Consider the following 14,098-nt stretch of genomic DNA (forward strand, 5'->3'; position numbering starts at 1 on the left):
GGAATATATAACTGTTTAAACAACCAAAGGGCACATTCTGCAACTCTGCCTCCTGGCCGCCAGCACACAGACTTTCTCTTTCCATGAGTCTGAGTCCTCAGCTGCTCTCTCTCCATGCCATCACCTCTGCCTTTATCTCTGGTGTCACTGCTTCTCTAGTTAGGGTCCCACGTTCTGCTCATGCTCTTCTCTCTTGATGGTCCTAGGGTCATCTGTTCCTGGAATGTAAGATTAACTACTCCCCACTTTTTGTTACAAAACTTCTACCTTTACAGTTGCGACAGTCACAATTAGTCATGATAACAATATTCACTTTTGAATCAAAAGAATGCTATCCCCATCTCCTTTCACTACATCCATCTAAACAAGATGAAAACTATTCAATGGGGATTCTATCTTCCCCGCACACTCGATGAAACTAAACTCTTTCTTGAAAACGTGTAACCCAGTCACTTCATGCCTTTATAATACCCTTATCCCCCATTTTAGATAGCCAATGTCTAAGTTGCCTGTCCCGATCAAACCTGCGTATTGAGAGGATAGGCTTGATCCTTGATTTGAAGAGTCCTTCCCGCTTGGTTGGTATTTTGAGCTACTATATCTATATGTAAAGGTCAAGTTCATCAAATTGTAGCAGTTTATACTTGCTTCCTGCATCAAATGTCTTTATCTTTCTCTAGCCAAGTTCTGATCCTCAAGCCATCCATGCTAGGTCTTTATCTGGGTACTATCTGCAAGGAGCTCTGGTAGCGTAGTGGTTACGAATTGGGCTGTGAACCTCAAGGTCAGCAGTTCGAAACTACCAGCTGTTCTGCGGGAGAAAGATGAGGTTTTCTGCTCCCGTACAGCCTCAGCAACCCTGTACAGGGTCGCTATGAGTCGAAACCGACTCCACGGCACATGACAACAACAACATCTTCAAGTTTGTGCATTCTTGCACCCCTCCCCACACTTCCTATCAGCTGACGCTTCACTCTAAGCATCAGCCTTCCATGGCTAGGCCAGTGTTCATGGGCTCAGGAGTTCACAAGTCTCTCTAAACTTCAGACCAACTAGCCCTTCTTCTTCTGTCTCTTAACTCATGGTTGACAGGTGTCTATGGAACATGTTCCAACTCATCCCATGTCTTCATTACTGCCTTTCCCCCACTTCTACTTATAAGTAGGCCAACATGGCCACCAGCGAGCTTATAAGCCTGCTCATGTGTTTTCTTTGAGTTTCAGTTCTGGAAGGGGGTTTATCCTGAAGGGGCTTGATGGCTTGCCTTGATGGTTACTAGGTAAACAGCTGGACCGTAGTTTATTGACCCCTGGTTCTGGAGTCACACTCTTGACCCCTCACTTTACCAAGACTCACCGTTTCTCAGCAAAAGCAGATTGAGTTATTCTATTGTCAAATTTGGGAGAAGGGATGGGGTAAACCCTTCTGGGTCCATTCTTAATGATTTCCCTCCCTAGAGAAAGGATGGTTCCTAGTCATCTAGCAGTGTCAGACACTCTTTATGCTAGTAAGAACATGCAGTTCAAGGAACTGTTAGAAAGCCACGTTCTGTAAATACTGTATTAGTAATAAAAATAATATTTTGAGCCCCATATGCCGCACTCCCATATCTACAGCTTAGTTGACTCAAAATTCAGGTGGGAAAAATAGGGAGTATTTAGCAGGGGCACTAGCAACCCAATGGAGTTCTGGTGCAGTGCAGGATAAAGCATTGGATCCAAAAGTAGGTTTGAACTGCAAGGTCAGTTGTTAAAACCACCAGCTACTCCTCAGTAAATCTATACAGGGTCACTATGAGTTGGAACTGACTCAATGGTACTTAACTACAATAACAACAACCCAACAATGAATACTTTCAGATTTAAAAGTAAGGAAAATAAGCCAAAAAGCCACCATTTTTCATTCCATAAAGACGTAAAATCGAAGGCAAGCACTCACCTGAACATAGAGCTCTCTGAGTTCATACTGAAATTTCTTGGGATCAGTGGTAATTGTAACTGGGCCAATTTCTGTAAAGATAAAAAGTGACCTGGTCAATACATAGTATCAATAGTATTATAAAGACTTTCATTTGTCTTTTCATGTGTTTTTTCACTGTGCTAAATATGGTTAGTTAAGAATAAGAAACAGCACAACACCAAAGGCTGTTTTACAATTAATAGTGGAGCAGTTTACAAGTTGGGCTGCTGCTAACTGTGAGGTCAGTAGATTGAATATACCAACTGCTCTGTGAGAGAAAGATGAGGCTTTCTGTTCCCGTAAAGATTTACAGCCTCAGAAACCCTACACAGGGTCGCTATGAGTCAGAACCCACTCCATGGCACACAACCACCACCAAACTATAATTTATACCACAGTACATTATACTAAAAAGGGAGTCTGATGTGACACGATGGGTTAATGTGCTGGACTGCAAAGTCAATTTGAACCTCAGGGTTGATGGTTCAAGCTCACCAGGCACTCCTAAGGAATGGCCCGTTGTTACCCTCACCAGTCAAGGAATGTGTATTGAGCACCTAATTTACGGCTTGTTGTTGCTGTCTAGGGTTTCCAAGCAGAGGCTGGTGGGTTTGAACCAACAACTTTGTGATTAGCAGCAGTTCAGTGCTTATTCTACAGCACCACACCAAGACTCTACCTTATTGCTAGACTCTAAATAAACACCTATTTATTCAATAATTCAGCTTACTCAAATATAAGGTATAAGAAGTGTCTGCAACTTTTCTGTAAATTAAAAAAAAAAGTGGTAAGAATGGAACAAGCATGTAAATAAATGAAGCTTTACGGCACGTTATGGATTGAATTGTAAAAAAACATATATTTTAAATCCTAGCCTCTATACCTACCACCTATCTTTATAATCCCAACCAACTCACTGTTTTACTTAATCTGTTTTATATCTCAAAATATATTGACCCCAAACACACTGTACACTAACCCTGTCTCCGTAAAAGAGATCTCATTCCCAAATTATAACAACATTTGTATTATATCTGTTATATCAACTAGATAATGAACATTTGTGTATTCCCTAAAGTTTTTAAGAACTTGGCAGAGTGCAAATACAAGATGTTTTTAAAAAGCAGAAAATGGTCCCTATGACTTCTTTTCCCATGGCTGCCTTATACTGCTATCACCACTCTCCTGTGCTGGTTTTGCCCACTGTAATTGCCTTTGGGACCGTGACAGCCATTACAACTACCCTGATGTATTGCACAAATCATAGTTTTTAAGGCCACTGGGGCCACTGCAGGCCACTATGTTTCCTGGAGAGGCAAGAACTAAATCAAGGAAGGAGAAGGAGCCCAGATACCAAGTTTGGGGTGAGGTATTTATTTATTTATATTGGTAAGACACAGCATATTTATAATAAATAGCATAATCCTCAAAGTTAACGCCCTTAAAAATGAAAAATGTAATCTTTAAAATAGATAAGTAGAAAACAGACGTTATGAATTGGAAGGATAGCAATTACAATCCTCAAAAAGTATCGTGTATTTAAGTAATAATATTTAAATTCAAATGATTATCACATATGCACAGACATACTATCTTAAATTCCTAGGGTGGACAAAAAGTTTCTTTTATACCTTCAAATGAAGTTATGTTGTGTTATGTGCTATGGAGTCGGTTCCGACTAACAGTGACCCTGCACAGGGTATCCAAGGCTGTAAACTTTTACAGGAGCAGAAAGCCTCCTCTTTCTCCTGCACTGTGTTAAAACTGATGCACAAACACAATACTTTTTAAAATTATAAGGTACTTAAAATTTAGCTTTACAAAACGTTTTCTAGCTTCAAAAGCAAACTGCTAGTAAAGGACTTGTAGCTTCAATGAATAATAATTAATTAACCAGACATTCCATATTGTGCTACGTGTGGTATAAAAAAAGACTGTAGGATTTTAGAAAATAAATGAGGTAAACTGGAAGGGAGACCCAATTTGTCTGCTATACCTCATATAATTTTATTAGCAATTACATGAAAAAAAAAATGCCTCTGTCTTTCACTATAGATCTTAGACACCTTGCAGTACGCAAAAGGAATGGCAAGGAGATTGGAGAAGCTATGCAAAAATGCAAACATCTGCATTCCATACAAAGCAGACCAGTTATTAGCTATGTAAAAGTCATGTCCCAAGAATATGGTAAATCAAAGAAGCCTACTCCCTCAAGACTAAACAAAGGCATAGTTCGCAATGGAATGCAAAACAGCAAAGAATATGCCAGGCAGTTACACCCTGACATATAAATTGTAAGCAGCATTGCCAAGCCAACCTTCTAGGTTCCTACATAGGATAATACTCAAATAATCCTAGAATTTAAAACTCAAGAAGTACAAACATATACAAAGAAGCCTAGAAAAAGAAGACACAATTACATAAAGAATAAAAAAGTATACACATGCAGGAAAATCACCTACAATAATAAAAAAATAAAAAATAGCTCTGGATGTGTGTGTGTGTGTGTGTGTGTATATACACACACACACACACACACACACACACAAAGAGAGAGAGTCCTGGTGTGGCACTGTGGATTAATACGCGGGACTGCAAAGTGGGTTTGAACTACAAGGTTGGCAGTTCAAACTCACCAATTGCTCCTTGGAAGCAATTGCTATGGGTAGGAACCAACTCGATGGCACTTAACAACAACAATATATATATATATATACACACCTATTCTTCTTTAAGAGTGGAGATCAAGGGATGCTATTAAAATAAAAAACTGATTAGTCTTCATTTCAGTTATCTAGAGACTCTCACATATATACCGGTTTTCAACAAAGATAAGAAATCTTTCCTGAAGCTCATTAATAAACATTTTGCAGACCACACTGGACAGCTGAGATAAATCTTTTATCAGTTATGAGAAACACTCAGGCAGTAAAGGCTTGCAGAGCTGCCATATCCCTCCAGCTGTAAGCATCCTTTCCAACGCTTTTGAATGGAATGATATGACTACTTGGCAAAATCAACCCTCCTTCCTTTCAGGACGTGCTTCCATTCCAGCCTCTCTCTTCTCTTAATACAGAACAGTGCCAGTTGTGTCCTTAGCAATTTTATTTTCTCTTCCTTTTTGCTAATGCTGGTTTCATCCACTGCCAAGTCTTTGATGACATTCAAGAGGTACAACTTTGTCCTCTCTTCCTGTCTGAACATGGACCACTATTGCTTATGGAATTAAATGGGAAATCTACAAGACATTCCAGGTCTTCTTGTCTATTTATTCAATCTTCCAACTTTGTCAACATTCTTAGTATGAAGCTATTGCTCATTCTCACCATTCCCAAAGCCGTCCCTACTGTCTTTCATCTCTTGCACATCTTTTATTCTATGAAAACCAATTTAAAGCCTACCTTCTTGAACTTTTTTTAAATAATGTTTATATAATAAAAACATAGGGAGAATGAAGGTGCATAATATTTAACAGATTATAGAAATTCCTTCAATTTGTTAAAGCTTATTTTACCAAGTTATTTACAAAGAAAACCCACTAAAAAATATTATAACCATGAGCTAGAAGTGGTACTAAAGATCATTTGACTAAATCACCTTAATTTACACACAAGAAAACTTGAGCTTTAGAGAAGATGGAATTGAAAAACTCTGCTGGTGCAAAAAGAGGTTAGGATATTCAATAACACTTTAGACACTGAACAACCTGCAAAACTCAATTAAATTTCCCTCTTTTCCAAGCTCCTCATTCTATCAATGGACAAGTTGCTGCCAACTTTCTCCTCATTTCCTCTGGACCATAGACAGGATGGGTCTGCTCAAAGAGTCTCTAATTTGACCACAGGACACCCAGAGTACTTTATTATCACATACTTGTATATTATCTTTAACAGAACAAATTTTCTATGTATTAACATTTAAAAATAAATTAACATTAATGAAGTAATTAATCTGATTTTTCTAACTGAAATCAACAATCTCTAACTCCTTTTTGAAATCTTCCTTGATTCATTTTGAAAAACACTATTCCCTCTATTTTAATCAGTGTTGCCTGTCTACCTTTTCCATACTTCTACAATGAGCTGTAATTATGTGTTTGTATTTTTATCTTCTCCCCGAGACCCTCAGAATTATAAATATGCGTCTTCATCTTTATCACAATATTATCATTGTTGCCCACTAGAAACTATAATTAAACACGCAAAGAAACATCACTGGAAACTTTCCCTCTCAAATCTATTTAACAAACATTTATCAAACACTTACTATATATGGCTGCCACTGATAACACAAAGCTGGACAAATATGCTTATAGTGCTAATAGCCTAGTGGAAAAGATATAAATGTAAATACAGAATTGCAACGCAATGGATTAAGTGCAGAAATAGAAGCATGAAAAAGATAGTGAGGCAGCACTGATTAAAACAGAGGAAAAAGGTTTTTTTTAGGAAGAACCAAGGAAGATTTCAAAATGGAAGTAAAGTTTCAGAATTTCACTTAGGGAAAACAAAATAGTTACTTTACTAACATTAGTTTTTAAAAAATGTTATTTATAAATTTTATAAGAAACTGCTGTATTCTACCATATTGATTATCACCAATAACTATTTGCAGCTATAATTACAACTGTAATTAATATACAATGGTACTCTGAACCTCACAGCAATCTCATAAAATAGGTAGAACAGATATAATTGTATATACAACTGAAGCTTAGGTAATAAATCAAAGTTTCCCAACCCCTTGGAGAGTTATCAAAATACAATGTACCTGTGACATCGTAGCATCTGCCACAAAATTTTATGATTGCCTGATTGGTTTTCCATTTCCCTCACTTGAATTTCTGCCCCTTGAGGAGACAGGCTATCTCAGTGTATATTTAGTATATTCCCAACAAATGATGAAAAACAGGAGGAAGAGAGAGAAGGGAATAAAAGAGCTAAAGAGACACCTAATCCTTCTGATCCTTCTTTTCTTGTTCTTTTCACATCAAGAAGTCTCCATGCTATATAGCTAAAGACTCCATTTCAAGATCACTGAAGACATTAATAAGTCAACTTACTAGTACTAATTTGTAGCTAATTTGGTGTGGCACTGTAGGAAAAGCACTGGATTTCGAACCACCAGGTCAGCCATTCAAACCCACCAGCTGCTCCTCAGAAACCCTGTACAGGGTCTCTATGACTCAGAATCAACTTGACAGCACTTAATCACAAAAACACTAGCCAAAAAACTGGCAGTTTGAAAGGACTGGCAAACAACTTCTAAAATATCACAGCTACTGAAAACTCTATGGAGCACAGTTTTACTCAGAAACACATGAACCACTATTACTGTTGTTGTCAAGTCAATTCTATCTCATAATGACCCTGGATAGGGTTTCCAAGCAGTGGCTGGTGGGTTTGAACTGCCCACCTTATAGTTAGCAGTTCAGTGTAGTTAGTATCACACCAGAACTCCATGCATTGACAGTAGTTGGAATCAACCAACAAGCAACTATTTTTGTTGTTGTTTTGTTATATTTTGTCCAATTGTTTTCATCTTTAATCAAAGTAATAAAACAGATGATCAATAGATATAATTTGTCATATACAGGGGGACATCAAAAAGTTTATGGAAAAATGGAATTGAAAGATAATGGAATTTTCCCATAAACTTTCTGAAGCCCTCTCATATAGCTCATTTCAGGAAACAAAAGAACCATTAAAGTGACATGCATTAGTGCAAATATAAGAAACATTTTATGCTTCAAGAGAACACTTGATTAAAAGAAAATGAGTGTCTGAAATTCTAAAGAAGGCTTTCCTTTTTTCAATAATTTTGTTATTTCCTGTTTCCTAGGCATTTATCAGATGGTTAGATATAGTTCCAGCATCTCAACCATTGTTCTCTTAATCTAAGTTGCTGGATTGTACTTGAGAAAATAATGGAAAGACGTTCACAATATAATATTTTCTTTCACTGCTTCACTTGGCAAGATTGATATCCAGTTCCTCACTTCCTTTTTCCTTTCCACCAACAGATTTCTGTTCCTCATAGTTTTTCTTTATTCAGAGTATTTCCTTGAGAATTAGGATATTAGAAGACTGCTTACTGCTGCTCTCTGGAGTCTAAATGCTACCTACACATGATTTGATAGCAATGTTTACAAATTTTACATTATTGTTGTTGTTAAATGCCTGCTATAGAGTCAATTCCAACTCATAGCAACCTGAACAGTGTTTCCAAGGAACAGCTGGTGGTTTTGAACTGCCGACCTTGCATTTAGGAGTCCGGTGCATCACCTACAGTGTCACACCCCAAGACACTGTATTATATATATATTTTAATGTAAAATTAAAGCATTTTTAAATGTTACATTATATGTAAAACTCTTGATTTGTAGCTACAAATGAATTAATGAATATATGACCAAGTAAAATGAGAATCCCTAAACTTCATTATTCACCACCCATCTGTCAGCTTGTTGTACTATGGTGGTTTGTACTATGATGCCAGAAGCCATCCCACCAGCATTTCAAATACCAGCAGGATAACCCAGGGTGAACAGGTTTCCCAGAGCTTCCAGACCAAGACAGGGTAGGATGAATGTCCTGGTGATCAATTTTCAAAAGTCAGCAATGAACAAGAGATGGATCACAATAGAATATTGTCTAATGTAATGCTGGAAGATGCACTTCCTAATTCAGAAAGCACTCCAAATACACAGTGATTACAGCAATGGACACGAGCATATCAATGAACAAAAAGATAGGCACAGGACCGGGCAACATTTTGTTCTGTTTAGCATGAATCAGAGCCATTCTGAAGGCAACTAACAACAAAACAAACTTCCCTATAAACTAATTAATCAATATTTGCAAGACATTATAGAAGATGCAAAGAAAGATATGAACCACAAAGCCTGACATGATAGAAGTTAAATGTAGTTGAAATCTTTAAAAACGAATGAGCTATTATTAAAACAGAAGTCTAGGCAAGCATCTGAGAGCAATTAAATGACACAGATACAAATGGATAGTAAATTCTGTTTCCAGAGGTGACAGAGAGCCCTGAGCTCTAGTGAAATAGACAATGTATGAGTTAGGATTTGAAGAAGGCACCAGATTAAAAGAGGTTTAGCAAAAGAGCAACAAAACTCTAGGTTTCATCACATGGTCTGCTCAAAAGCCCTTTGATGAACTGAACCTCAATATGTTCTCCTGTCTAAAAATTCTGCTCCCAGTTAATTTAGCTCAAACCAATTCTAGTGCTCTTCATGTATACAAAATTGTTAATATAAACTTACATATACTTAAAGTATCAAAATTTTCTGAGTAAAATCATTAAATTATGTTCTCAGCTTTTGGGAAGTTATAAAAAATCAGATAAATAATTACATTTATTTTCACTGTATTCAATTTTTAGATTTCTTTATCCTCACTCAGTTATAATGTTGCTGTCCAACATCATTTTTAAATGATCTGTACTTCATCCACAAAAACAGGACCATTTTCTGACTTCCAGCAAAGGTAATGCCAAGAGTACTTCAGGATTCATTTAACTGAGTGCATTCCCACTCATATTAGAACAGGTAATTTTCAGGGCTACTTAAAGACCCCTAATGATTGTTTTGGAGGTAAAGTGATACATTTGCTGTGTTTTATAAAATTGAGGCCAATGATGAATTCATGTGTAACATGTGATGTAATATTTAATGAAATGGCATTCTGCTGCACTATCCAAAAAGTTTATTCATGTTGACAATGAACAATACGGTAACCTTAAGCAAGGATTTTCAAAAAATTGCAAATACTATATGCACAGTGCAAGGATTATTTCACTTCATGGACTGCTGAAACAGGATATGGAAAAAAATCGTGCATATGAATTCATGAATTCGGCAATGTTATACAGCTGTTCAGAACAGGAAACAAAGAAGAATGCCTTCATAATTGACACAGGACTTTGAGGTATACTGAGTAGGATGTTATTGCTTAGGCTGGACTTCAGCCAGCATAGCAGCACTCTGCAAAAACAGTCATGGGATTTTTAATATCCAACAAACTATAGACTCTAAGTTTTACATCTAATCCCAAATACAAAGTGGCATTTTAAATCTCAAAACATAACCCATGTATTTGTACTGGTATTCTGACAAAGACAAGGAAATATGTAATTATGTACTTATGCTAATTGATAATCTGACATCCTTAATAAAAATTCCAATGTAATCAAGGTATTTAAAAAGCAAACAAAAAGAAAATAAAGATGATGATTTTCAATAACAATTTAAATTTAAACAAATAATGATATTCTTATGAGAAAATGTGTTTTAAAATTTAGAAGAAAAACATTAGAAGTAATTTCAAAGTTTAAAATGCTCTTTTAGGTAATTTTTTAATATCAATATCTTCCTCAAAAATCTAGATGCCAATTAGGAATTAAGAAAAAAAGAAACAGAGCGGTAGAGGTAAAAATGTTGGTGAAGAAAAAATATTTACCTGTCTGAAAGCTGTTAGAAAAAGATCACTGATATTGTTCAAGTGTAGAATAGACTTAACTACAGCCCTGATTGTTTCCAGAGAAGCTAAACAAATGTATGCAATACTTTGGTCATGCTTTCAAAGGGAAATATAAATCATTGGTCCAAAGCACCTACTTATTAAGTAAGCATTTTATGTGCAAAAATATGAGAATCAGGTTACTATTGTTGTTGTTACTATTAGCTGCCTTCGAGTTAAATCCAACCCATAGCGATGCTATGCACAACGGAAGGAAACACTGCCTGGTTCTACACCATCCTCACAATGGTTGTTACACTGAGTTCATTGCTGCTTCCATTGAGCAAATTCATCCCCTTAGGTGTCTTCCTCTTTTTCACTGATGTGCCTCTACTAAGCATGATATTCTTCTTCAGGGACTGGTCCTTCCTGATAATATGACCAAAGTATGAAAGATGAAGAAGTCTCAGCACTCTGGCTTCTGAGGAGCATTCTGGCTGTATTTCTTCCAGCACAGATTTGCTTGTTTATCTAGCAGTCCATGGTACTTTTAATAATTTTCTGTAACGCCATAACTCAAATGCATCAATTCTTCTATGGGCTTCCTTATTCATTGTCTAACTTCCACATGCATATGAGGCTGTTGAAAATACCATGGCTTGGGTCAGGTGTGCCTTAGTACTCAACATGACATCTTTGCTCTTGAACACTTTAAAAAGGCTTGTGCAACAGATCTGCCTACTGCAATATGTCATTTGATTTCTTGGCTGCTGCTTCCATAAGTGTTGATTGTGGATCCAAGAAAAATGAACTCTTTGACAACTTCAATCTTTTCTCCATTTATCAAGATGTTAATTATTGGCCCAGTTGTAAGGATTTTTGTTTTCTGTACATTGAGCTGTGATTCGTACTGAAGGCTGTCATCTTAGATCTACCAGTATTTTAAGTCCTCTTTAGTTTTAGCAAGCAAAGTTATATTATCTGCATATCACAGGTTGTTAATGTGTCTTTGTCCAGTCATGATGCCATGCTCTTCTTCATATAACCCAGCTCCTCGGAATATTTGCTCAGCATACGTTTTGAATAAATATGGTGAACTAATACAGACCTGGTGTACACCATTCCTGATTTTAAAACCATTCAGTGTCCCCTTGTTCTGTTCAAACAACTGTCTCTTGGGCTATGTATAGGCATCGCACGAGCACAATTCAGTGTTCTGTTCTGGAATACCGCTCTTCACAATGTTATCCATAGCATGTCTGATCCACACAGTAGAAAGTCTTTGCATAGTCAATAATGTACAGATAAACATCTGTATGGTATTCTCTGCTTTCAGCCAAGATTCATCTGATGTCAGCAATGGTATCCCTCATTCCATATCCTTGTTTGAATCCAGCTTGAACCTCGAGAAATACCCTGTCAATGTACTGTTAACAGCCATTTTCAACAATCTTGAACAACATTTTACTTTCATGTGATATTAATTGTATTTTCCAATAATTGCCATATTCTGTTGGTTCACCTCTCTTTAGAATGGGCACAAATATGGTTGGTTCTCTTCAGATCGGTTGACCAGGTAGCTGTCTTAAAAAAAATCTTGATATAGATAAGTAAGTGCTTCCAATGCTGCATCGATTTGTTGAAAGATTTCAATTTGTATTCCATCAAATACCAGAGCCCTGTTCTTTGGCAATGCCTTCAGTGCACCTTGGACTTCTTCCTTCAGTGCTGCTGGCTCTTTATCATAGTCTACCTCTTGAAATGGTTGAGTTTCAACCATTTATTTTTAGTACAGTGACTCTGTATATTCCTTCCATATTCTTTTGATGCTTTCTGCATCATTCAATATTTTGCCCATACAATCCTTCACTATCACAAGTCGAGGCTTGAATTTTTAATTCAATTTTCAGCTTGAGAAATGCTGAACATGTTCTTCCCTTTATGTTTTCTAACTCTAGGTGTCTGCACATTTCATTATAATACTTGAATTGGTCTTTTCATGATACCCTTCGAGGTTTTCTGTTCAGCTTTTTTACCTCCTCATTTCTTCCATTTGCTTTAGCACTTCTACCCTAGACAACAAGTTTTATAATCATTTTTAACATTCATTCTGGTCTTTTTCTACTTTCTTGTGTTCTTGATGACCTTTTGTTTTCTACCCGTATGATGTTCTTGATGTCATTCCACAACTCTTCTGGTCTTTAGTCATTAGTGTCTAATGCATCAAATCTGAATTTATCTCTAGATTCAAGGTTTTATTTTGGCTTGTGTGGACTTGTTTTAATTATCTCCATCTTAACCGTGAATTTTCATATGAACAAATAGTGGTCTGTTTCATAGTCTGCCCCTGCCCTTGTTTAGACTGATGGTGTGGAGCTTTTCCCACCATATTTTTCTACAGACACAGTCAGTTTGATTTCTGTGTTTCCCATCTTATGTGCTCCATGTGGATGGTCATCTTTTATGTTGTTTTAATAAAGATATTTGCAATGAAGTCATTGGTCTTGTAAGATTCTATCATGTGATCTACAGCCTCATTTCTATCACCAAGGCCGTATTTTCCAACTACTGATCCTCTTTGTTCTAACCTTTACATTCTAATCAACAGTAATTACAATTATATATTGATTGCACATTTGATCAATTTCAGACTGAAGAAATTGGTAGAATTCTTCAATTTATCATCACTGGCTTTAGTGACTGGTATGTAAATATGAATAATAGTAGTATTAACTGGTCATCCTTGTAGGAATATGGATATTATCCTATCACAGACAACTTTATATATCACAATAGATCTTGATGTGTTCTTTTTGACAATGAATACAGTGCCATTCCTCTTCAATTCCAGCATAGTACACCACAGGACTGCCACATCCAAAATGACCAATATTAGTCCATTTCTGCTCAATAATGTCTAGGCTATAGATCTTTATGTGTTCCATTTCATTTTTTGACAATTTCCAATTTTCCTAGAGTTATACTTGCACGTTCCATGTTCTGATTATTAATGGATGTTTACAGATGTTTCTCCTCATTTTGAGTTGTGCCCCATTAGCAAATGAAAGTCAGATTTGAGTGCCCTTCAACTCTAGGGACTCATCTTCCAGCACAGTATCTGACAATATTCTGGTGCTATTCATAATGCTTTAATATTCAATATTCTGGTACTATCTGACAGTATTTCACTGCTATTAATAAGGTTCTCAGTGACTAAACATTCAGAAGCATCTTCCTCTCATTCTTCTTTGTCTGTCTTAGTCTGGAAATCAGCTGAAACCTGTCCACAATGGGTGATCCTGCTGGTATTTGAAATACTAGCATAGCTTCCAGCATCATAGCAGCATGCAAGCCACCACAATATAACAAACTAATAGACAAGTACTGGGGGAATCAGGTACATTGTTAAAAATATGACTGTGGTTATTGTGAGAGCCAAGTCAGTTTCAATCCATAGCGCCGGCCTCACAAATGTTACATTTGAGCCGACTGTTGCTACAACTGTTTATTCATGTCATTGGTGTTCTTCCTCTTTTTTTCACTGACCCTGCGCTTTACCAAACATTATGTCCTTCTCCCGGGACTGGTTCTTCCTGACAACATGTCAAAGCATGAGAGAAGACATCTCGACATCCTGGTTTCTAAGGTGCCTTCTG

General features: G+C 36.7%; 1 protein-coding gene across 1 annotated transcript in view; it reads right to left on the reverse strand.

The window, feature by feature from the left end:
* The window catches only part of HMCN1 (hemicentin 1), a 665,929-nt gene that overhangs the window by 500,499 nt on the left and 151,332 nt on the right, over positions 1 to 14,098 (reverse strand). Inside the window, exon 2 of the mRNA XM_006872707.1 lies at positions 1,939 to 2,009. Within this exon, the coding sequence (XP_006872769.1) occupies positions 1,939 to 2,009 (71 nt within the window). The remainder of the gene's footprint in view (positions 1 to 1,938; positions 2,010 to 14,098) is intronic.

This window comes from Chrysochloris asiatica, unplaced genomic scaffold (assembly GCF_000296735.1).
Source record: "Chrysochloris asiatica unplaced genomic scaffold, ChrAsi1.0 scaffold00210, whole genome shotgun sequence".
In the NCBI taxonomy this organism is placed as follows: domain Eukaryota; kingdom Metazoa; phylum Chordata; class Mammalia; order Afrosoricida; family Chrysochloridae; genus Chrysochloris; species Chrysochloris asiatica.